General features: G+C 41.9%; 3 protein-coding genes and 1 pseudogene across 3 annotated transcripts in view; 2 read left to right on the top strand and 2 right to left on the bottom strand.

Annotated features, from left to right (window-relative positions):
• The window catches only part of LOC100121833 (cytochrome P450 2C41), a 107,175-nt gene extending 94,956 nt beyond the window's left edge, over positions 1-12,219 (bottom strand). The window contains exons 1-7 of the mRNA XM_031923706.2: positions 11,951-12,219; positions 8,671-8,925; positions 8,352-8,586; positions 8,057-8,216; positions 7,825-7,936; positions 7,209-7,389; positions 6,171-6,427 (exon numbers count right to left, since the gene is read on the bottom strand). Of these exons, the coding sequence (XP_031779566.1) occupies positions 6,171-6,427; positions 7,209-7,389; positions 7,825-7,936; positions 8,057-8,216; positions 8,352-8,586; positions 8,671-8,925; positions 11,951-12,053 (1,303 nt within the window). The 5' untranslated portion in view covers positions 12,054-12,219. The remainder of the gene's footprint in view (positions 1-6,170; positions 6,428-7,208; positions 7,390-7,824; positions 7,937-8,056; positions 8,217-8,351; positions 8,587-8,670; positions 8,926-11,950) is intronic.
• On the top strand, positions 1,419-4,824 carry LOC100121983 (methyl farnesoate epoxidase). The gene is made up of 7 exons (XM_001605535.6): positions 1,419-1,795; positions 1,858-2,146; positions 2,713-2,954; positions 3,229-3,440; positions 3,521-3,607; positions 3,686-3,827; positions 3,897-4,824. The coding sequence occupies exons 1-7, from the start codon at positions 1,459-1,461 to the stop codon at positions 4,076-4,078; spliced, it is 1,491 nt and encodes a 496-aa protein (XP_001605585.1). The 5' UTR covers positions 1,419-1,458; the 3' UTR covers positions 4,079-4,824.
• Positions 9,489-10,695, top strand: Or144PSE (odorant receptor 144 pseudogene; annotated as a pseudogene).
• A 268-nt stretch (positions 12,220-12,487) lies between the features above and the next one.
• Positions 12,488-22,473, bottom strand: LOC100122027 (small subunit processome component 20 homolog). Its single transcript, XM_001605583.5, has 15 exons — positions 22,275-22,473; positions 21,703-21,986; positions 20,131-21,620; positions 19,392-20,045; positions 18,782-19,319; positions 18,119-18,704; positions 16,553-18,041; positions 16,012-16,477; positions 15,549-15,937; positions 14,991-15,463; positions 14,343-14,906; positions 13,744-14,257; positions 13,240-13,661; positions 12,885-13,154; positions 12,488-12,806 (listed from the first exon to the last, which is right to left on the bottom strand). The coding sequence occupies exons 1-15, from the start codon at positions 22,317-22,319 to the stop codon at positions 12,657-12,659; spliced, it is 8,334 nt and encodes a 2,777-aa protein (XP_001605633.1). The 5' UTR covers positions 22,320-22,473; the 3' UTR covers positions 12,488-12,656.
• Positions 22,474-22,521: the final 48 nt, after the last annotated feature.

Below are 22,521 nucleotides of genomic sequence, written 5' to 3' on the forward strand. Positions count from 1 at the left end.
GCGCAGCCAAGCGCGCCCCGCAACGGTTTCCCGTCTTACGAAAATCGACCGACTCTTCCCTATTTACAAACACCGTTGTATACAGTCGCAATCGTTACAGGATCTCTAAAGAGAAAGAAAAAAAGAAGCACAGTACATAGCAGCCGAGAAACAAAGCCGAAAACTCAGGCGCCATACATAATCATCGAGCCACGCACGAAATATTCGCGCCTCCGGGCGCACGTAATCTCGCGCAAGCCATCGAGAGAGAACATTTCTCTTTTAGCATATTCATACGGCTCTATGCGTGCCTTGAGGAATTTCTCGTAATTTTTCTTCTTTTTTACGAGAGCGTGTAGATCATTCCGTTTCACGGCGATGGTGTGACGGAACACGTGTTTTTCAAGCTGGACACGACGCTCGTATGCTCACGGAATATCGATCGCTGATGCGCTAGCGAGTTTTGCGCTTAGATTCGGCTCGACAAAGATACTTGGGATAATTTATCGTTTATCGTTTTGTAAATAAAAACTCTTCTAATATCATCAGATTCCATCGTTTTACATCACTTTATAACTAATGAAGAAGGTTTGCATTTTTATTTATAAATTCACGTCACTCTTCGATCTCTCGACCGGTTCCTCTACGCATTGAACAATTCTATCGTTGTGCAAGGAATCCTTCTTCATAATATCCGGATATTTGGGCAATCATGATTAATATTAATTAATTTCGCCCTATTTCACGAAGCATTCACTTTCGAAAGCTTTGATCAATTGTAATAATACAAATGTTGTAATGAAATTAAAAAAACAAATTAAGAATTAATGTGCCCGACAACTTTGTGGTAAAATGGGAATAGTATCATGTTTCTGAAGAATGAGGAGAGAAAAATCGTTTCCTATCATTTTATCAATAATAATTCAACTTTACACTGGCAAGCAGACTAACCGATATCTACTATCGATAGCAAATTTAATAACCTCATAGTTTATCCATTGCAAAAGCCTTAACCTACTTTATTCGAATAATCGACTCAAGCTCATCGTTGTGCTGCAAAGAAATATAATAGTAAAACGCTCTACAATGTACCACTATACGTATAACAATGGCATCAACGCCACATGTGACTGCAGTAGTCTTCAGCCACTTTACGAAAATTTCCAATTTAAAAAAATACAAATTTTCGATGCGCACTCTGAGAATAGCTCTAACCTGACATCTTCCACTGCGTAAAAAAATCCATATCGCGCCATCGTCCCTCAGCGGCGAAACGCAGTCAAGTTCGTGTCTCTCAGAGTCGAGACGACTTTGTTACAATACTCTAATATGTAGAGTGTACAGTCAACAATCGGTTATTCTCGTCGGCGCGCATGTGTCAACGAAGCTGTTATCACTGAATCTTTTTGTCCGAACGCGGTATAAGACCAAACTCCCAAGACCGTTGATTTTTAGTCCTACGTCGAACGAGACAACGAAATGCCGTCGATGCTGGTGTTCGTCGTACTCGCGTTTCTCCTGATCTGTTGCTTCAGCTGCTTAAAGCCGAAGAACTTCCCTCCTGGTCCCAAATGGTTACCTCTCATCGGTTGCGTCCCGGTGTTCTACACGCTGAGGAAGAAGTCCGGTTTCACGCACTTGGCTTTGAACGAACTGGCCCAACAATACGGGCCCGTCGTGGGTCTCAAGCTCGGCAAGCAGCGCTTCATCGTCGTCTCGTCGTACGACCTGGTGAAGAAAGTTCTCATGAGGGATGAGTTCAACGGCAGGCCGAGTAGCTTCTTCTTTCGAGTTAGATCCTTCGGAAAAGAGAAAGGTATACTGTTAATCCTTTCTATAAATTCGCAACTCGCTAATTCCTCTTACCTACCCCTACAGGTGTACTTTTCACCCAAGGCTCGGTATGGCAGCAGCAACGTCGCTTCACGATGCGCCACTTCAAGGTTTTCGGTTTAGGCGGGGAAGTGATGAACCAGCGCTTGGTCAGCGAAGCTCAAAGCCTCGTCGATTTTCTGGAGGCAAGCGGTAAAGAGGGACCGGTACCGATGCACACGGCCTTCGACATCGCGGTGTTGAACTCGCTTTGGACGATGTTAGCCGGGCACAGGTTCGAGTACGACGATCACAAGCTCAAGGAAATCCTGGCGGTCGTTCACAAGGTGTTCAAGTAAGTCGGAAAACGTTCGCTTTCTTCCGACCCCGCTTGTTTAGATTCCGCGGATGGTTTATTGCGCGAATTTTGCGAAAATTAATTTTTACGCGCAAATCAAGCACCATTACCCGATAACGTTCCCGCATACGTACAGCGTACGCGTTCGCGCAGTGGAATAACGAGTTCTCACGCGTAAAATTTAACTGTCGAGCACAACGATTTCTCCTCGCCGGGAAGAGAAAAAAACGATCAGCCGTGCGTTAATACGCACTGCGCGAGCTCTTTCGAGATCCGCGTAAAAGTATCCCGCGAGGTTGAACGGAAAAAAATCCATATCTCCGCGAGAAATTTCGGCGATAAAATTGAGAAGTTCGATAGGTCGAACAGGATCGAGAAAGAATAATTGGGATTTCTCCGCGTGACACTTTTTCGGACTCGCTGTTGGCGGCTTAGAGAGAGATGCAGATCGAGAACATACTTCAAGTTGTATGTTAATGTGATTTACATGATCGGCTTATGTGAGTGAATAGGCGGTATTAATATAGTATAATAGTTTTACTTATGGCTGGATATAATCGCAGGTTGACCGACACTGTAGGCGGGATAATGTCGCACATGCCCTTCCTGCGCTTCGTTGTCCCGGAACTGTCGGGGTTCAACGAGCTCATGTCGAACTTGCAAAAGCTCTGGGGTTTCATAGGCTCGGAGATTGACGAGCACGAGACCAGTCTGTCCAAGGACCAACCCAGAGACCTCATCGATGCTTTCCTCATGGAGATCAGAGCCAAAGGAGCCGGGAGTCAAGAAGATAGCATCTTCGACCGTGAGTGTTTTTTTAGGAATAAAATATGTTTGATTTAACGAAGCGGCGAATACCCACTTAGTTACGTCGATTGACACCGATAACGATGAATGATTTATCACAACGAAGAATCCTCACAAAATATAGCGCTTCTAGTCAAAACAAACATTCGAATCGACGAGTCACTGAAGCATCCAAGTCCCAATCATTAATTCCCATCGTCGCGTATTTTCGAACCACTTAATCGATCCTCGTCACGGCCTGATAGAATAATGCAAATCGTTGTCGCTACAAGGCGAGAATCTAATGATCCTGTGCCTGGACCTGTTTCTCGCCGGCTCGAAAACGACTACCGACTCGTTGGCGGCGTTATTTTCATTCCTGGCGCTGAATCCTCACTGGGTCAAGGAACTGCAGCAGCACATGGACGCCGTTATCGGAAGGGATAGGCCACCGACCTTGGCTGATATGCCGCTACTCCCGAAAATCGAAGCTTTCATCGCTGAGGCTCGTATCACGCTATCAATTGTTTATATTTACATGAGCAAAAATTAATATATTATTCGACATACGTTACCTTTTTACAGGCACAAAGGTTCTTGCATCTGGCCCCGCTGGGAATACCTCACAACACTTTAAAAGATACTTCACTGGAAGGATATCTGATTCCAAAAGTGAGTACGATTTTTTTCCTCTTACCGTGTCACCTCGTGCACGAAGGTTTATACACCAGCAATGGCGCATTATTACAGGATACGACAGTCCTCTTGAACTTCTACAGTGCTAACAGCGACAAGTCCCAGTGGGAAAACCCGGAAGAATTTCAACCCCAGAGATTCCTCGACGAACAGGGCAAATTTCGGCAATCCACCGGCGCTATGGCATTCAGTCTAGGTAAGAGCAGTACGCGCCACATTTTAAATCTGAATAGCTTGATAACGACATATCAATACTGAATTTCAGGTAAAAGACGCTGTCTGGGCGAAGGTCTGGCGCGGAACTCGCTCTTCCTATTTTTCACCTACGTCCTGCAACACTTCGACATGAAACTAGCACCGGGTTACGAGCCCCCGAATCTCAACGGAATCGATGGTTTCCTCATTTCGCCTACACCCTACTACCTAGTACTCAAGCCTCGCCACTGATCTGTCGCTCGCAAATGCGCAAAACTGACGGAAATACGTCTCTAGAGGTGTTTGTTTGAAATTGCGCCGTCTTTGAAGTCATGGATTCGCAGATTTTGCGTGTGAACGAGTTTGAATTATAGTTTTTCTTTTTTTTAAATTCAACTTGGATAGACTGAATACTGATTTGCTGTACTACTGTGCAGTAATGCCGTAATCAATAATGTGACAAATATACAACAATAAAAGAAACGCCTTGAAAATAATTTCCAAATTTTCGAAGCATAACAAACTCTTCATCTCCGTACATCTGACGCGTGCAAAACATATCTTGGACAGCTGACACATGAAAGACTAAAGAAAGCCATACACAGCATCGGTAAATAAACGACGCGCGCGCTTCGATGCATCCGACTCGGCGCAAGACACGTTCCCTCTGTTTATTTGAAAGCAAACCCGTTTGATTTCATGTGGATCACCGCTAGCTTTGAAAATCGTGGCAAAGCAACGTTTTCGAGAAATCGCCATATAATATGTTTTTGGAAGAGTCTCGTTAGCACTTTTACGACGTAAAATAACATTACTCATATTCCAACTAGAAATTATTTTCAACGTCCTCACCGTCTACCTATACATCAGAGTGAGCGTGACGCTCACAATAAGTGTCGAGTTAAAGGGATGTCTTGTATAATCATATCATAGAATCCAAGAGCTCGTATAGTTTAACACTGTATTTATTGAGCTGAATAAAAAGAAATGTTAGCGTCGTTGAGATCTTCTCAATTTCTTCTACATCAAATAAACGCGTGCATACAATATAGTGTTTCACATCGATATTACTCGAAGTAAGCCTTTACAAGTACATCTTCATTATTTCCATGTACACCATAACACGTACTAAAATTTGCAATATGGGATTTTACCGGAGCCGTAAAAACCTAAACATTTAGCTAACTACTTAGAGCGACTGGTAACAATACAACAGCTCTGCATCCGAGCGAGAAACGTTTCTCACTTGTACGAGCTACGAGATTCGCAGATTAAATACGTGTTTACCTATATTATACGCACAGATCGATCGCTCGTCTGCGAATCGAAAACGCCTCGATCTCTGCGCAATTTTTCATACTCTTCAATATTTAGGAGTCAATTCCGACCTTGTCGGAGGCAAGAGTTGTTCTTGGCACTAGGAGCACGTCGTAGGGTTTCGGCGACAGTGTGATTCCCGACTTGACCTTGAGACTGGGCGGTTCGCAACCGGGAACCGGTAGAAGCTCGTACCGCTGCATCACCCCGGTAAACAGCAGGAACAGCGCGCTCTTGGCCAGAGCTATGCCTGGACACTGGCGATGACCTGCGGTAAGTTATCGAGATTGGAAAAAGTTTTCTTTCGATCTGACGATCGAACTATTCATTATTTTCTAATCCAACGACTTGAAAAGTGAGTGATCGAGTAAAAAAAGGACAATACGCTTGAACGCCTATAATATATTTAATCGCTTCGACAAGCGTGATAAGTAAAGTCATTATTCAGCACTTATGAGGCAGGTGATGATAGGTCGAAAGTTAATGACTGTATAAAGACCTCGCTTATCTTCATGATTGATTCTGTTTATCGCTTATCTGCATGATAGATTCTGTTTATCGTTTCCCACCTCTTGCTCCGTATAGCTTTTTACATAATCCTGATACTATTATACTTAGCGCAATCAGAATTAGCAACACTTCACAATTGCGCAACGCGCTAATCACCATACATTCGTGGCGAAGCTTCGCGACAGAAAGCCGATAACGCACGCACGGCTCTTCTCACCATCGCGTGGCTCCGGAAAATCCGGAAATTAATCCAGCTCGGCTGATTAGGAAGCGCGTCGCGCCTTTGTCTCGTGTGCAGCGCGCGACTTTCATTTTCTCGTGCGCGTGAACGAAAGGGAAACACGGCACGCGTTTGTCATGCGATATTATCGCGAGCTTCAGGCGTGTAGGCGTGCGTGCCCATGTGAATCTGTCGTATGGAAGTATAGTATGTTGCTTTTAGCGTTGGCAATTACGGATATTGTGAAGATAATTCAAAGGCGATAACTACTAATTTAAATAAAATAAAAAAACTCACCTCTACCAAATACAATAAGATTATCGTCCTTGATTCTCGTCCCGTTGCTGAGAAACCTTTCAGGCTTAAAGCTGCGAGGCTCCGGATAGAGTTTGGGATCCGAGTGCATCGAGTACAGGTTCATGATGACGAAGCTTTCGCACGGTATGTCGTAGTCCAGAAGCTTCGTGTCTCGCAAGACTCGACGAGGTCCGATGATCGGCACCACAGGCGTCACTCGCTGGCTTTCCAAGATCACAGCCTCGACGTACGGCAGCCTGCGATACAGGTGTGCGTTTACGGGTGATCAGTATGTCAGGCGTACGTTTAATTGATTATGGTTCTCAAAGCGTTAAATCTTCAAATAAAAAACAGTTCGAATATTTACAGCGCGCGTCTCTTCTTGAAAACTTTCCACGACCTTTGGCACACGACGACGAGAGGCCGTAAGAACATTGGATGCAATTGCATTTAATGCAACATTTACAGCGGCATCACCTTTTTTGCGCTCCCGCGAAGAAAGTTCTCGCGACTCGCTATGCTATATACGTGCAGCATTCACTACCTACTCGCTTTTACTCTCTCACGTACATACATGCATGCATGCATGCTGCCGAGTGTTTTTGCCGCGTCTCCTCCTCTGCTGCATGTGTGTGTGTATACACGAGCGATGTCACGATAATCGCGGCTTGCGCATTTCTCAAGACTCGGACGTAGTGATTTATGCGGCCGATATCTCTCTCTTTCGGCCCGCCTTTATCGCGACTTTATGTGCAGGCTCTGCGTGCGACGATTTTTGAGCGCAGGTCAAAGAGAGCCTGTCGATCGTGTTCGGAACTATATAACTTTCTGCTGGTTTAGCGAAATTTTCAAAGTGATCTGATAGGGAATGAGCGAAGGAGAATATATCGAGATTCTATGGGTGAGATTGGATTGTTCGAGTGTTTTTTTTTTAGGGGAGAGATAAACTTGTTGCATTGTATATAGATTCGGAAATGGACTGCACCGGCACCGTATTCAACAGTTGGAGAATTCAGGTACGAATTTACGGAAACTTACTTTGACTTGTCGCTAAACTCCGGAAGCTTATCCAGTCCTATCACCGAATCGATCTCCTCGTGAAGACGTCGTTGCGAGTCTTGATTGATCAGCACATTCAGGAACAGAAATTGCAACGTCGTCGAAGTAATATTCAAACCAGCCAACAAGATATCCAAAAGTATTATCACGAGCTGGTCCTCTGCAACGCGAAAAATAACAAAGTCATACATCACACGCGTCTTAGCAGCATCCGTTCAAACTTTCAAAGCTTTGCTGGGAATCGTTCGCGAAGCGCGCGCGCGCGATTCACACGACTATGCGAAAGGGCGTCGGCCCAGCTTTCTCCTCTTGCGCGCGCTCCGTTTTTGTGCGCGTAACAAAAAAAATGCGCTTCGTGCGAATTGAGTGTATAAAACTTTGACGCTGCGCGTAGGATAACTTGCGTAACGAGACAATGCCGTGTACGTTGTATGCTGTGCCTCCTCTTCACGACTAATTACTATGGTTTGTATGGATGCGTATGAATACAGAGCGCGAATGCGCTTACATTGAATCGTGGAATGACTTTCGAAGGTACGTGCGAAACATAATCAAATTAATGATTACGATATTTTAAGACGTAACTACATCCTACCGTCAAAACCAGCCTGCGGTCCTTTGCCCGCGTACATCTCATTGAGGAACATGTCGATAAGATCGGCCTCGCTCCCCGGCACGAAGTTCTTCTTGTGCTCCTCGATGGTCTCCTGAAACAGAGCACAATGCACGCGCGCGTCAGTCGTATATTTAAATTTGAGCTTTGCAAAGCTACTGTGCGTCAGAGGTGAACAAAATCGAGAGTTGCAGATCGAACAATAGCAGCTTACCATGAGAACGGCTCTGAATTCATTATTGACAGTCACAAGGAGATTGTAACCGGAATACTCTGGAGCTATATGTCTTATCCACGGGTAAGCCGAGATCAATCCACCCGTCATGTCAAACGCCTGTGCTCGTCTCTCCATCAGCTTCATGAAGGACTGCAATCTGCGGACAGGTTTCGCATACCGCGAAATATCGGTTATTTTCCGCACTGTAGGATGACGCTTCCTGTCTATATTCGGTGATGCGACTAGATCGCGCCCGTGGCATTTATTCAAATGTTACAGAAAAAAATTGTACCTGTCCTCGTCGAACCTCTTGCCCGTGGCTAAGGTCCAGAGAACGTTGATGATAGCGGGCTCGATAATGCGCTTTATCTGTCGCACGCCACCTTTGCCTATGTTCTTCAGAATCTGCTCGAGTTCCACCCCGATGAACTCGGACATTTCGCGACGAGCGAACCCTATCGAGCGCATGCTCCGCACAAACCAGCTTCGAATTTCCCGCCACTCTGGCCCGTCGTTCATCGTTATACCTTTTTCCAATACAGTTATTAGGCATGATTTGATTGAATCGCTCTCTTGTGTGATTAGAAATGAAAATGGACTGCAGGCTGTACCTTTTTTCTTGCCCATGTTCCTGAGCTTGATGAAGAAGTTCCAAGGTCGCCCGTCGAACTCCTCGGAGCCGAGTACCGTCTGTATGCCCTCGCTGCCATTGACGACGATGGTCGTAGTTCTGCCGAGCTTCAAGCTGATCACCGGGCTGCCGTATCGCTGGGAAAGCTCCACGAGAGCCTTGTGCTGACCGCCGAGTTTGACGCTCAACTCGCGGAGCTCCTTCATGTTGCCCACCAGTGGCCATGGAAATGGTCCTGCGAAAGGTCGTCGTATTATTATTATTATTTTTTTTTTTTATCAAAGCTGATATTTTGTTATTTTAAAATGGTTAAAAGTTGACATTGTTTTAACAATAACGAAGGCGTTATTAAGAAATTTACACTCGTTTTTTTTTAAATAAATTTCACTACCTAAAATCGCCTCACGAGTCTCTCAATAAAATAGTCAATCGCACCGAGACTCGTATCAATTCTCCAGCATGTTCGTACGACGATTTAGTCTTGTGATAACTTAGAAAAAATAATTTTTTTCTATACAAGCCTCGTGTAAAATTACATCCACAAAATTTAAAATAATCATCTCGACCGCAGTCGCGTAATATTAAGTATTATTATTCGCAGAAGTTCAAAGGCCCAGAAACGGAAAAAGAGAGAAAGAAAGAAAGCTTGGCGCATCAATCGGGGTGCTCTTGTCATAACCATAATTTTTCTGAAATTATTCAAAACGTCTCTGGCGGAGAAAAAGCTTGGTTGAATTAGTTCTACGTACACTACTAGGCTCGACGAATCAATATTACAATCCTCAACTATTTTCGCAGTTCAAAGTGATGTACGACGACATCAGACGTAATTGGGATACAATAACCGAGAAGAACGAGAGAAACATACTCATCGAGTACTCCGAGCGAGGAAGACTCCTTACCATCGGCTACATAAGTATAAGAATACTTTATTCTTCCCATAGATATGTCAATTAAAAGCTCAAACACTCCCATTCAGGTTCGACGTTCTCACCTGCAGCACCTCCGCCTTCGTCGTCATGGCCGTCGACACCATGTACGCGACCTGCACCGAACGCTGCATTGGCCTCTTCGCTCTCGTCAAGTATAATGAGTTTATACATACACTGCACTATGGTTATGAATTTAGCGAGCTCAAAAAGAATAGTTTCTAGGTATCGCCTTCAACTGCCGAACAAGTTGACTGTGAACGAGTACTCAGACGGTTTAAAGAAGGAAGACGAGTCGTACAGATGGATGATCGATACCATCCGATTGCACAGCAAAATTTTGAAGTTGAGTTGCATTGTAACGAGCTTGCATTTTTCTTTTACGCTTTTCGACTAGTTTTTTTTTTTTTTTTTTTTTTGTTTACTCTGCTGACGATCTAGGTTTACGAACACAATCGAGACGGCCTACTCCGCGAGCTTTCTTTTGATCATGGGTATAAACATACTGTACTATGGTATTCTGTCCGTTCTAGTGAGTATACATCATCAAGCTTGGAAAATCTTGCGCTTGTATGCGTCGTGCAGGATCAAAAGAAATATTTATAAACGTCTTTTAAGGTACTCGTGAATCTCGACAATCCACTGAACAGCATCAGATATATTGGATTGATGATTGGTCCCATGGTTCACCTGTTCTATCTCAGCTGGCCAGGACAGAAGCTCATAGATCACAGTACCGGACTCTATAGGGACGCGTGAGTGTACCACGATAACCGCATCGAGTTACTTCCTTCAATCAATGATAAAATTAATCGTTTTCTAAATCGTACGCTGCAGCTACTGCAACGACTGGTACGAAGGTTTGGTCCAGTCCAAGAAATTGTTGAGTTTCTTCACGTTGCGCTGCTCAGAACCGTGTTTGCTGACGGCCGGTGGCCTGGTGATCTGCATGAATATGGAAAACTTCATGATGGTGAGTCAGCTGACTTGTTCGAAAATCATTAGAAACAAAATCACATTTTCAGATAATGAAGAAATCCGTATCGTACATCACTGTCTTCTCGTCGTTCAGATAAATGCGAGTGTATTATAGTACATAATAGCACACGTGTGCATAACAGACACGGGTATGAACATATAAGTATACACAGAGCAATTATTTTGAAACATAAACCACATAGTTATAATAAAGCAGTTTCTCCCACTATATCACTCGAAACCTATTAACATATCAAGCTGTTTCCGCAAAAAGTTGTTGGGTCATTTTGGATAATTAATTTTCTCGCTTCTGAGGCTCAATCGATCAAGCACTTCATGCATGTACTTGCACATCGCGCGTGCGCGACACAACAATTGGAGATTATAAAATGATATTTAAAAACGATTAACACACGGAGCTCAATTGACGATTGAAATAGATTGAATTGGTCGATTTCGATCGGCAATTGTACTCCGTTTGATAATTATTTTTTGATTAATTTGATTGGTTCTAATCTTCAACTTAAATAGAGTTACTATGTATTTTTGACTAAGCTTTTGTCGTCCTAAAAATTAACATTGCGAATGTTGACGTAAGTAAAGAACGTGATGTTTTTCGCTATAAATCGTAAAAAAATAGAGATAAAGCCGGGTGACACTTTGTTCGACCTCACTGTTAATGTATCATTGGCTGCAGGGACGCGTGTCAGAGGTAAAACGAAAAATCAACGAAAACGGAAGCCCAGGCGCACGTGATTACTCTTTTAATTCGAAAGAGAGGAAGAGAGAAAAAGAGAGAAGTCGAAGAGGGGCGTCATGCTATTTTCAGAGGGCGAATGAAGAAGTCGGAAGAGAACTGTCACGTGTTTTTCTCTTTCACGTAGTGAGATACCTACACAGGGTAGTCTTATGTGCGCCGGATAGATGCATCACATAATCGGTGCAGGTTTGCCGAAAGTTACAACATTTGTCGAAAGGGACACTGTATGAACTTCAAACTGATTTTGATGACAGAACTCGAAGATGACGAACACGACGACGAAATTTTGGATTCGGAGCACATGATATATAGTGTTTGTCAGCAAAAAACTGCAAGTTTCTTTCAATCATTTTCGTTGAAAGGTTTTCTTTTAATTGAAAAAATTTCGAACGATTGGCGCTAAATCACTCGACACCGCGAGACTTCTTTCGGAGTAGGTATAAGTATGAACAGAAACGATAGCCCGGCAGTAATCGGAGTCCATAGCTAAACTCATCTGATACACGACTCGAACGCTTACAGTATATACCACGGCTTTCATTCATTAGTTTGGTAGAAAAAAAAATTTTTAGACTCTCAACAATACTACTCACCTGGCGGACTCTTCCTCCTTCTGAGAGAGCTTTGATGCACGAGTTCAGCGACGATAAGGACGATCACGAGGATCAGCAACAGGAGCACCTCTACCGGCATCATCTTATGTTCTACTATCACCTATGGTTTTCGTAGAGCCGTCACCGCGTGTGTGCATGCCGAGAAGTACTTACGAACAGCGGACTTTATATATTAGCCTAAATTGATGTTGCGTAAAAATTGGCTCGTCTGCACGCACACATGCGGTGCGCCGACCCGCAACCGTTAGAGAAACGTGGCGCCATCGCGTCGCTAGATCGTTGAACTAATCTGAGACAATAATATAGGTGGCGAAGGAGGGAAGAGCTTTGATGGATGAATAGCCTTGAAGTAGACACCTATTGATGAATTGAAGCGTATTCTTGTGAAAAATCGACGGTCAGTTTGATCGTATTCAAGAGTATGATTTGATTTGCTACCTGTTATTCTTTTTGTACAATCTTGAGACGATGTCGGTGTCGGCGGCGGGAGTCGAGGTGAGAATGAGAAAAAGCCGATTTATGTTTTCAGACTGACGCCATGAATCTTAAATTTCTATATTTATATTCTTTTTTCTAATCAACATTAGAATACATAAACAAATATGTACAGTGCACTTGATCATTATTATAAAAGTAAACAACATTATATTTACACGATTACGGAGGGAATCGACAGCTCACAAAACTAAGTCACCTCCAAATCGACTTCCCTCTTCACTTTTTTCCTCATAACCTTCTTGCCCTTCATATTATCCATTTTCCTCTTTCGCGCGACCTTCTTCTTCTGCTGCTTAGCGATCTTTCTCTTGGCTGCCAATTCAGGATCAGTGACAAACTAGAATGGAGAAGAATGAACAGCGTTATATTACAGTCACACAAATTTTTTTATGTATCGTAATATAAGGATGTGCACCTGTTGCGATCGAACTTTCTTCCTCTCCGCTCGTCGCGTGTCCAATCTCTGTTGCGCCTGGCTCAGCAGCCGGGTGTACTCCTCGACGCTCGTCTTCTTCTTGATCATCGTAGCAACCTCTTTTGCTAACTGGCGCAGCGGAGCGTTCGATTCTTCTATCGTTGCCATTTCCCTAGCTAAGGGAGACATGAAGTGGAAAAGTATCGGCTTTAGAGACTCGATGTCCACAGTCGCGATTACACCAGCCATCCATTTAAAGACTGAAGTTCGCTGTAAAAATAAAAATTACACCCAGTTCAATTATAAAGTATCGAAAAAAGTATAGAATATCTCTGTCTATGCGGATTTTACTTACAACAACCGTAGATCTAGGCGCTTGCGATACTTCAAGATTGATGCACTTCCTCAATTTTTTCAGAAGCCAAAGCAGTGACAGCTCACTTTTACTGCTTTCCGCTTCTTTATTTTCATTTTCCTGTTCGGTGCTCGTGATTTTTAATAGTCTCGCAATGAAAACTAGATTCTTGATGACTTGGTCGTATAGCTCTTCGAATTCCGTCTCTGGCTGCAGCTGAGCCGTCGAATCGAGTATCAGACTTCTTAGTTTGTCCACTGGCTCAGAGTATACAAACCCGTCGTCTGGATTGACCTCGTCAGGATTATTCATTAGATGGACTATCTTATCAACGTCAAGGGCAGCAAGAATAAATCCGAGCAACTGAGAGGCAGCCAGTCTCACCCACAAGTGAGGATGCGCTAATAAAGACTGACTGTGTTCTGAAAAAATATAAATATGATTAATACACTATTAGAATTCAATTTTTATATAATATTTGTATATTTAGATCCGAGCATTTACCTGCAAAGGTGTCAATAAATTCCTGATACTTTTTGTCCTTCAAAAATGACGTACAATTCGCTGATATTTTTAGCAGCAGCTGTAGTACTTGAAAGAGGTGATGATCCTTTAGTCTTTCTGGATCTGTTATCTTCTCATCGTGTACATCATCCTCTTGCTTTTGTATTTTGACAAAGCGGCCAGGTTGATTCTCGTCGTTGGCGTTATTGTCGGTTGCGTAAAACTGTCTCGTTAGTAAAGGAAGCAGGTTATCGAGTCTGGATTCAAACGAGTCTTTTTCTACCATTACGAAGATACCGCAGAGCTGAACAGCTAACCTTCGATGTATTAATTTTTTGTCTTTCATCCATGTGACGACAATATCAAAAAGCTTAAGCCTCTGGTTGTGCGAGACACGAGTTATCATTTCTTTGATACATTTGGCGCACACTTTCTTGCAAATCGCATCGTCATCATTCACAAGTCTAGCACCGACCGTCAAGAAAATGAGAGCCGAGTGTTTCTCAAGTATCGGCTGAAAATGAACAATAATGCATTAAATTTACAAAATCATATCAATCCATAAAATTGTTTTTAGTTGCACAAACTAATTAGCTTACCAGTGGGAAGCCAGTAATAATGCTGTAGATCATCTCCAGAACACTGAGTCTACCGGGCTGCAGTTCATAAGCCAGTTGTGTCACATAGAACGATATGTGTTTGTTTAACTGTTTCCCCAGAGGATAGTCTACGAGGTAAGTGTAAAATACAGCACGCGATTGTTTTCTAACATTGTCGAGTTCTGAATTCACGCTCAATATCGCGACTTTCTCCATAACCTGGTGCATTTCCGGCACCACCAGCTTACGATGAATTATGGCTTTGAGAAGGCCAAAGGCAGTGGCTTGCCTGTCACTGTCGTGCAGGTCCTGTTCAGCATAGATCAGTAGCGCCTTCAGCTGATCGGACGTGATGACAAAATGCTTGACATCCCGTACAAGAACGGACATGGTTTTAAAGGCGGCCATCACCAGGTCATAGTTGTCTCCTTTACTGAGACCAGCCACGGCGTATTTGTGAAGGATGTTAAACATAGAGCTGCACATTTCCGATATCGATGAGTGTACTGAAGGAAGATCGATTTTTAGGATCCAACCCAAACATTGCAAAGCCAATGTGGTTAACTAAAATTTATAATAAAATTATTATATTGAATACGAATAAACAAATTTTATAAAATGTTCTAGTTTTATAGGATTAGAAATTACCTTGACATGTTGAGACTTTAAGCAGTCACTCAAAATCGGTACAAAAGGATCCATCACAGATTTCAAATCATTAACTTTATCCCTCTTCAGCAATATGTGTAACAGTCTCAAACTGAACTCAATCATTACGTGCGCATTGGTATTTTTGGACGTTTTCGCGATAGCCTTTATACCCATCCTGGTCTTTGGTGCCGGTTGAATCAGAAAACAGTCTTGCTTCTGTTTTGCAGCTTCAGCTTTCTTCTTCTCCTCTACGGCCTCCTGTTTCTTCTTGTTCTCGGGCATTAACTGTGGGATACTTTCGGAAGCAACCCCGTACAAGAAATTCAACATTTTTTCAATTTCTATATACTTGTTGTCCGCCAATCCTAAACCTACTTGTCGAAGAGATTCTCCGACTTTACGCACCGTTTTATGCGAATGAGTACGCGACAGCACCTCTTTTAGGGGCATCACCACATTTATCAGAGAACCTAAACAGATAATAAAATAGTTAATCGCTGTTTATTGGCCTTTGTGCCAATTATATTTATCTCATTATTATTAAAGAGTTTTTACCTTCATTAATAAATTCTCCCAATATGTGGAAGATGTCGTAACTCTTTGTGGATCTGGCTTCTGTCACATTTTTTACAATTCCAGCAATTTCTTTCTCCTCAGCAGTTGGGCCGAACAAATCAATCTTACATACGCTCAAGATACTCGATAAATTCGAACGCATGTGCGCGGGCTTAAAGTATGGTTTCAAAGAAACAAGCACCGCGTGAATTGTGAAAGTCAACACGTGAACTTGATATCCACGTGTCAGCAATGCATTCATCTCCTTGAGCAAATGATGCAAGTAATCCGGACCTAAGGTTACCATGATCTTTTGGAGGATCTCACGTGTAGTTCGTCGCACGGATTCCAAACGTGATTTCAAGAAGGTACAGATCTTGGTGAATATTCTATGGTACAAAAACACAGAAGTTAATTCGTATTCCAAAAAACAATTTCATCTGCAATCAATCTATGTACTCACCCTCTCAAATTTGAATCCAACATTCCCTGAGGTAACTTTTGCAGCAGTTTCACCATAGCCAAAGCGATGGGCACCCGCATAAGCTCCTCCTCTTCCTGGTCAGTACTTATCCTCTTCTTGTTCACTTTGTGGCTACCCTCGTGCCGTGTCCTCACCGCAATAGCCTTGTGTAGCTGAGGCAACAGACCCTTCGAGATGCTGTAGACTAGTCGCTTTGCCATATACTGTGACAGCACTGTCATCTTTTCCATTGCTGGAGTTAATTCTTGGATACTGGTAGATTCAGATGGTTCTTCAGTCTCTTCATTGGCGTCCGCGATCGCCTCATCATTCAGAGCTTCATCGAGATGCTCATCGGTTACCTCTTCGGAATCTACGAGATCATCTGGTTTTGATGCAGCAAGTTTTGAAGTTAATTCTGTCGAAGTTTCTTTTGGTGCTTCTGCTTCTTCTTCGGCTTTGAGATCTGAAATAGAATTGGAGTTTTACTAATAACGTTCATAATAAGACCAATTTACAACTTTATTAGAAATCGACTTACCATCATCGACTGCCACTACTTGCATTAAACTCTCCTCTCCACGCTTCTTTAGAATATCTTCATCCAATCCCTTAAACTTGTACAGATCAAAGTGGAAAGAATCCAATATTGCAACTACGATTCTGATAACCTGCCTCTGGAACTCTACACAAGTTCTCAGTTTATCCAAATAAAATCTCAATACGATTTCATACTGGTTCCATGGCAGCAGCCTGCAAACAACTCCAATTGTCTCGATCGCTGCATCTACTATACTGTTTTTGTTTGAGAACTTTTCATTGCATAAATAAGAAGATGCCAACGGCAAGACGAACTGCGTAAGCGTCCTGGGGTTGGGTGCTTTCGTCAATGTTTTAGCTACACTGCAAAACTTAAGCAGAGCTCTTGCTTTTCTGTGCAATTGCAGATGCTGCATGTTTTCGAAAAAGTCGACTTCGGGATCCTGCTTATTAGTCAAGGCATGCAGGTCTCGCAATACGGGATGTACTTCTGGGCACTCCATCGCCATGTGACCTAGGAAAGCTATGGATTGGAACTTCACGTTATCATTTTGTTTTCTGATACCATGACGCACCATGGTGAGAATCGTATCCTCAATAAGATATTTTCTGTCCGTTGAATTATCGCTATACTTCTTGGCAAGATACAGGCCAATAGACTTAAGGCACTGCCCGGATCTATCCCTCATCGCCAGATCGTTTTCAGTTTTTAAAAAGAAGAAACAGTTGAGAATTACTGCTACGCCGAACTCCAAAGTTGCCTCTTCCTCCTTTATCAATCTATCAATTTCACTAAAGGCGTCGAGCCTCCTCTGGAAATCTGGCTGATCAATCCATCTCTGATCGTAAGCGTTGAGCTCTGCTAGCAGATTTTGATTTTTCTTCATTTGTTCATCATCCCTGGCTACACCAATTAATACTTGCATTAACATTTTTCTAGCTGGTGCAGCTGTGATCTGAGCTAGGAGATGTTGAATTGATCTCAGGTGTTTCTTTGGTTCATCAACATGTTTCAAAAGATTAGTAACTGTGGTCAACAACTGCATGACAACCTCTTCAGAATCGCCAGATTTTCGTTGTAGAATCGGCAAAACAAGAGTTAATAATGTATCACAGGTTTTCGAGTCTGAGACGAACTCGGAGATGCGTGAAAGGATGACTAGTTCAGTTCGACTAGCACCTTGTCTAGCCTGCCTTTTCAGTTTACGTTCGATGTACACGAGAATATCCGTCACGTGCGGCAGTAAGATAGCCGAGCCATAGTTTATGGAGTCATTTTTCTCAACTTGCAGTTTATTCGTAACAGTGGGCATCAAGGATTTAGGTTTGAATTCATCTACCTCCATCAACTGATCGGGATTTTCTTTTTCGAAATCCTGAAGAGTTAGCATCTTCTCCACCATGTCAAGAATCATCTGGAGGACAGATTTGTGCGTCTTAAGGCCAAGCAGTAATCTGATGACCGAGTCTAATGGCGTCATTTTCCTATCCTGGAGTTTTATGAAGAGAAAAAATTAGTATTTAATATTTCTCAGAACAATAAATTGACGTATAAATATTTACATACCTCATCAAGTTTAACAAACAGCGGATAGTATCTTGGATTGTGACTCCATGCTGCAAACATTTTTAACAATGGTGTCGGGCTATGAATACCTTCCACGGGCAGTTTATTTAACCAGGGGAACACTGCCACTTGGAACAAAGCGTTAATCTCGCTACTAGTCCAGTCATAATTCTCAAAGTGAGCAAAGAACCGTGCCAATACATTGATGCAGTTGTTCCTTACGTTTCTTAATGAAGTCAAATAACCTGAGTGCACCTCAGATGATTTTAAAAGAATTCCAGCAACTTGTGCTAGAATGCAAATGAGTATGGCGAGGAGATGTGGCAGAAGCTTTTCTGTCATCTTTCCACCAAACTGTTCGATTATCACAGCCAATAGGTTTACAGCACTTGAAAGACGTTTGGGAGGGACTACATTTTCGAGATTGATATTCTTGAAGATATCTTGTACCATCTGTTGAAGGTCGACTCCCCCAGCTGCATAAGAGGCTTCATCTAGCTTAAGTATGGGTAAGTAATTTTGGAAAGGCTTGAAAGCCATGCGTACAAAGACCATCATTTCTTCTTCCTTTACTCCGGCCAAGAATCTGCAACAGGATTAAAGAACGGGAATTAACACAAGGATATGTGATATAATAAATATCGTCAAGTACCAATAACAAACCTCAAAATAGTCTTTCTTCTAACAAGTCCGCCAGTTTTACCACCAGTCCTCATCCCCACTCTCTGGGACATCTTCGAGTGCAAGATCCTCATCAGTACAGGTATCAATCCCTCGCGATGTTCTTCCTGTACAACAGCTTCAATACCTTCCCCAACGCTGATCTGAAAACGAGCCAGCTCGTTTTTTAAATTCTTTTCGTCGACTATGTTATCTAGTTGCTCCTTATAAGGCGTCAGATATTTATGTCTATAGGTATAAAGGCAATGGAGAGCTGCCTTCTGAATTTCAGAATTCTTGGAAGAGAGAAGGTCCAAGTAGATACGCAGAATCTCTGGTTCACGATACAGTGAACGAACATTGGTGAATTTGCCGAAAACCTGAAGCATCGCTAGAAGAAGCTTCACACGTTCGATTCTGCCTAGCTGGGGTTTTGAATCTTCGTCTTCTTCTTTTGCTTCGTCATCCCCCTCTTCTTCGTTTTTGTCCTCAGGTTCTTCAGAGTCTTTTTGATCTGCTTTCTCCACCGCGACTTCAGGGGCTAAAAAAGAAAGTGGTACATTGTGGGTACGTGATTCGGAGAATAATAAAATATTTCTGAAATATTTCTTACCCTGAGTTTCTTTAGGCTGCTCTCGTTTCTTGACGCTGCAAGACTTGGCATCCTCAGAATTCGATTTGAAGAAGTTTCCTTCGACAAAGTCAATAAACAAGCCTACGTAATCCCTGTTCTTCACCTCGCAATAACTAACAATCTGACCCATACACTTCCACAGCAGTAGCTTATAATTATCATAATCAATCTTATCTTTCATTGACAAAATCTTTCCAGACAAACTCTCTAGAATCTCACACTCGAAATTCGGCGCATCAACCATCTTAATATTTTCTTCTCCCTTCAACTTTGCCAAAAACACGCTCCAAAATTGCGAACAATCCGTTGTCGCATAAGAACTTATAACCTGTGTCACAGGCTCCCAAAGCAGCGAGAAATTGACGTAGAGGTTGCCAAAGAGGTAGTGCAGCGGTAAATCGTAGTAATTTGAGTTAATATGGCTCACCGAAGCCCCATGGAAGTCTAACGGCTGAATATGGACTAAGCGAGATCGATACTTGTGCACAGTTACCTGCTCACTCTCGGCTAGGAAGGGAAGTTCGATGGCATTGCAAACTTTTAAGTCCTCTGACTCGTGGGTGAGAGCTGGTACACTCGTGAAGAGAGAGAAGAGGTGAGAGATTGTTAGACGGATCTGAGAATTTGGCGAACCTGGAAAATAGGTAAAAAATATATCATTAAAAATAGCACTGTCCAATGACGAGATGTTTAAGAATAAGCAAGTTCATTTCCTTACCTAATTTCGAAACTAGTAAGTTGTGAAGTATGTCAAATATCTTCTGATTTATGTACTCTTCCGCATAGCTCGAATTCTTCAAGTAACTAAAGCAAATATCCAGGGCGTTCAGTATGGAAACATCGTTGTCGTGTAAGACAACGGCTGACAAAAGATTCGCATCTGATTGGGAATTAATCACAGTGTAAAAGTCATCCGGCTTGGTAAGACGGGCTACGCACTCGATAGCGAGAAGAAACGCAAAATTAATCTTGGACTGATGTTCTTTCTTCTCAAGCACACGTTTGTACAAACTCGAGAGACATTCGTTCAGATTCTCCCGAAGCTGCTCTTGCAGAGACAGAGTGAAATGGGGTAGTATAATAAGGGCTTTCAAAGCATCTTCTTTTACTTCACCCTCACTCTGCTGCAGAGAATCTAAAAGTTGTGATAAAAATGTAACATTGTGAGCATTGTTACGAACATTGAGACCAAATTTACTCCAGTTTTCAAAACCTATCCCGCTGAGAGACGGAGGAGATTTTGCATACACAATCTTGGCAAGGAGTCCTAGCAGTTTTCCGTCTAAAGTGGAAAAGCTACTCTTCTTAAACAGCTGGGGTAGTACCAAAGTTTCAAATGAAGAGTAAACAATGAGTTTTTCCGTAATTTTCAGCAGCAAATTTAAATTATCAATAGACAGTAATTTCAAAATAAGAAAGCTCGAAGTTTCTTGCAGCAATTTGACGTTCGAGGCAAGAAGAGTCGCGACAGTGGCATTCGCGGCTTCTTCCAAAAGTTCCTCATTAGCCTCGTATTTGTCAATAAGCTCTGCAAACTTTTTGGATAACAGTACAGAATCTTTGAGCATCACTCCTCCCTTGTGATTAATTAATATCTGCACCAAGCGCAACAAGGAAATTAATGAACTTGAAGAAAACTTATCCAAAGATTCGAATATGACAGTCCACAAGACGTCGCATTTCTGTGGATGGATTTCACTGGATATACACTTAAAAACAGTTGACAATACTTCGAAGAGAAGCTGTTGCTGCTTGATTGATGAATCCTGCAATGCACTCAGGTAGATATTAAGCATTGTCTCGGCACACGAGTGAAACTGTCCAGGAACACCAGCAAGAACATGAAAAAGTAATTTTCCACAACCTACAACTCCATCTGGCTTTTGCTCTAGAGCACCCAATACTAGTCTCAGAAAAGCTTCTTTATCTTTAACCTTTCGTACCACGAATGCGAAACTTTCAGCAGCAAAGTTATTTACATAAGGTGGCCGTGTATCAGCTAGTAAAGGCACAAGTAAATTGAAAATTGTGTCAATATTTTTTATCATATAACGCCATTGAAATTTAAACAGGTAAGCTAGAGTATGGAAAGTGTTCTCCAATTGTTCAGCATCTCTTATTTGCAACAAATCTATAATAATTGTTAGGAATTCCGGAAAGTATTCATAGAAATCTATTTCTAAATCCTTAGCTAGTGCAATTACCAAGCTGTAAATGGTAACATAAACAAATATTAGCATTACATTTTCATTTCTTATAATATAATTTTATGAAAGTAATATAAACTTACTCAAAAATAGTTTGCAAGCATAATGGATCTTTCAATTTCAAATACTTTAACAATGTATCTACAACATGTTGTTTACAATTAAGTAATTGAGGTAGAGTAATTATGTCTGCTACTTCTTTTCTGAAGTTGGAATAACTTTGTGAAAGATTGAGAAAGTTCCATTTTTGAATACATTGGTAGAAAAAGGTTTCGGTTTCCTCTGCAGTGACTACCTCATTACGATGGGCAACTTTGTGGAAGACATCAACATCGATGTCATTAACCCTTTCAGAGAAGGGTTTAAACTGCAAATTGAAATTATATTGTTAATTACAAAATAACACAATATTTGCCAACAAATAAACCATTTTTGAATGATTAATAATAATTTACTACTGCCAAAAAGGTTAGGTGTTGCAAGTATTTTAAAAAACTATTACACTACAAGTTGTTTAAGAGTTCAATTGGTTTATACAAAAATTAAAAAATAACAAATAAGTTATGTTTACAAACAATTAGGAAATAATTAGTTAAATAAAGGCGGAAATAATAATTTTTAGGTACTTTACAAGTCAAGACAACCTCAATCTTACCTTAAATGTATTCGTTTCCTTATGTCTAGTCGGTTTAGTCTTCATCTTGATAGCTAAACTTTAGCAAATTTTATTTATTTCTTTGAATAGCTTTTTTATTCACTACATTTCACTGTTATAAACAATAAATAACACGAGCTGCTTCCTAACCTCAGGACAGCGGTGAGCGGCACAACGTGCGTGTGACTGTGGAAAATAAACACGTGTAAACGGTCAGAAACTTTCCACGTATGACCGTTAAAATGAC

The sequence above is a fragment of the Nasonia vitripennis genome, chromosome 1, assembly GCF_009193385.2.
Source record: "Nasonia vitripennis strain AsymCx chromosome 1, Nvit_psr_1.1, whole genome shotgun sequence".
In the NCBI taxonomy this organism is placed as follows: Eukaryota; Metazoa; Arthropoda; class Insecta; order Hymenoptera; family Pteromalidae; genus Nasonia; species Nasonia vitripennis.

What these genes read in the sequence shown, in the direction of transcription:
- LOC100121983 (XM_001605535.6), top strand. Translation starts at nt 1,459, where the DNA reads ATGCCGTCGATGCTGGTGTTCGTCGTACTCGCGTTTCTCCTGATCTGT. An exon ending in GTCGTTCACAAGGTGTTCAA is followed by an intron (nt 2,147 to 2,712) that starts GTAAGTCGGAAA and finishes ATATAATCGCAG; the next exon opens with GTTGACCGACACTGTAGGCG. An exon ending in AAGGATATCTGATTCCAAAA is followed by an intron (nt 3,608 to 3,685) that starts GTGAGTACGATT and finishes GCATTATTACAG; the next exon opens with GATACGACAGTCCTCTTGAA.
- LOC100122027 (XM_001605583.5), bottom strand. Translation starts at nt 22,319, where the DNA reads ATGAAGACTAAACCGACTAGACATAAGGAAACGAATACATTTAAG. An exon ending in AGTAGTGGCAGTCGATGATG is followed by an intron (nt 16,478 to 16,552) that starts GTAAGTCGATTT and finishes ATTCTATTTCAG; the next exon opens with ATCTCAAAGCCGAAGAAGAA. An exon ending in ATTTATTGACACCTTTGCAG is followed by an intron (nt 13,662 to 13,743) that starts GTAAATGCTCGG and finishes ATATTTTTTCAG; the next exon opens with AACACAGTCAGTCTTTATTA.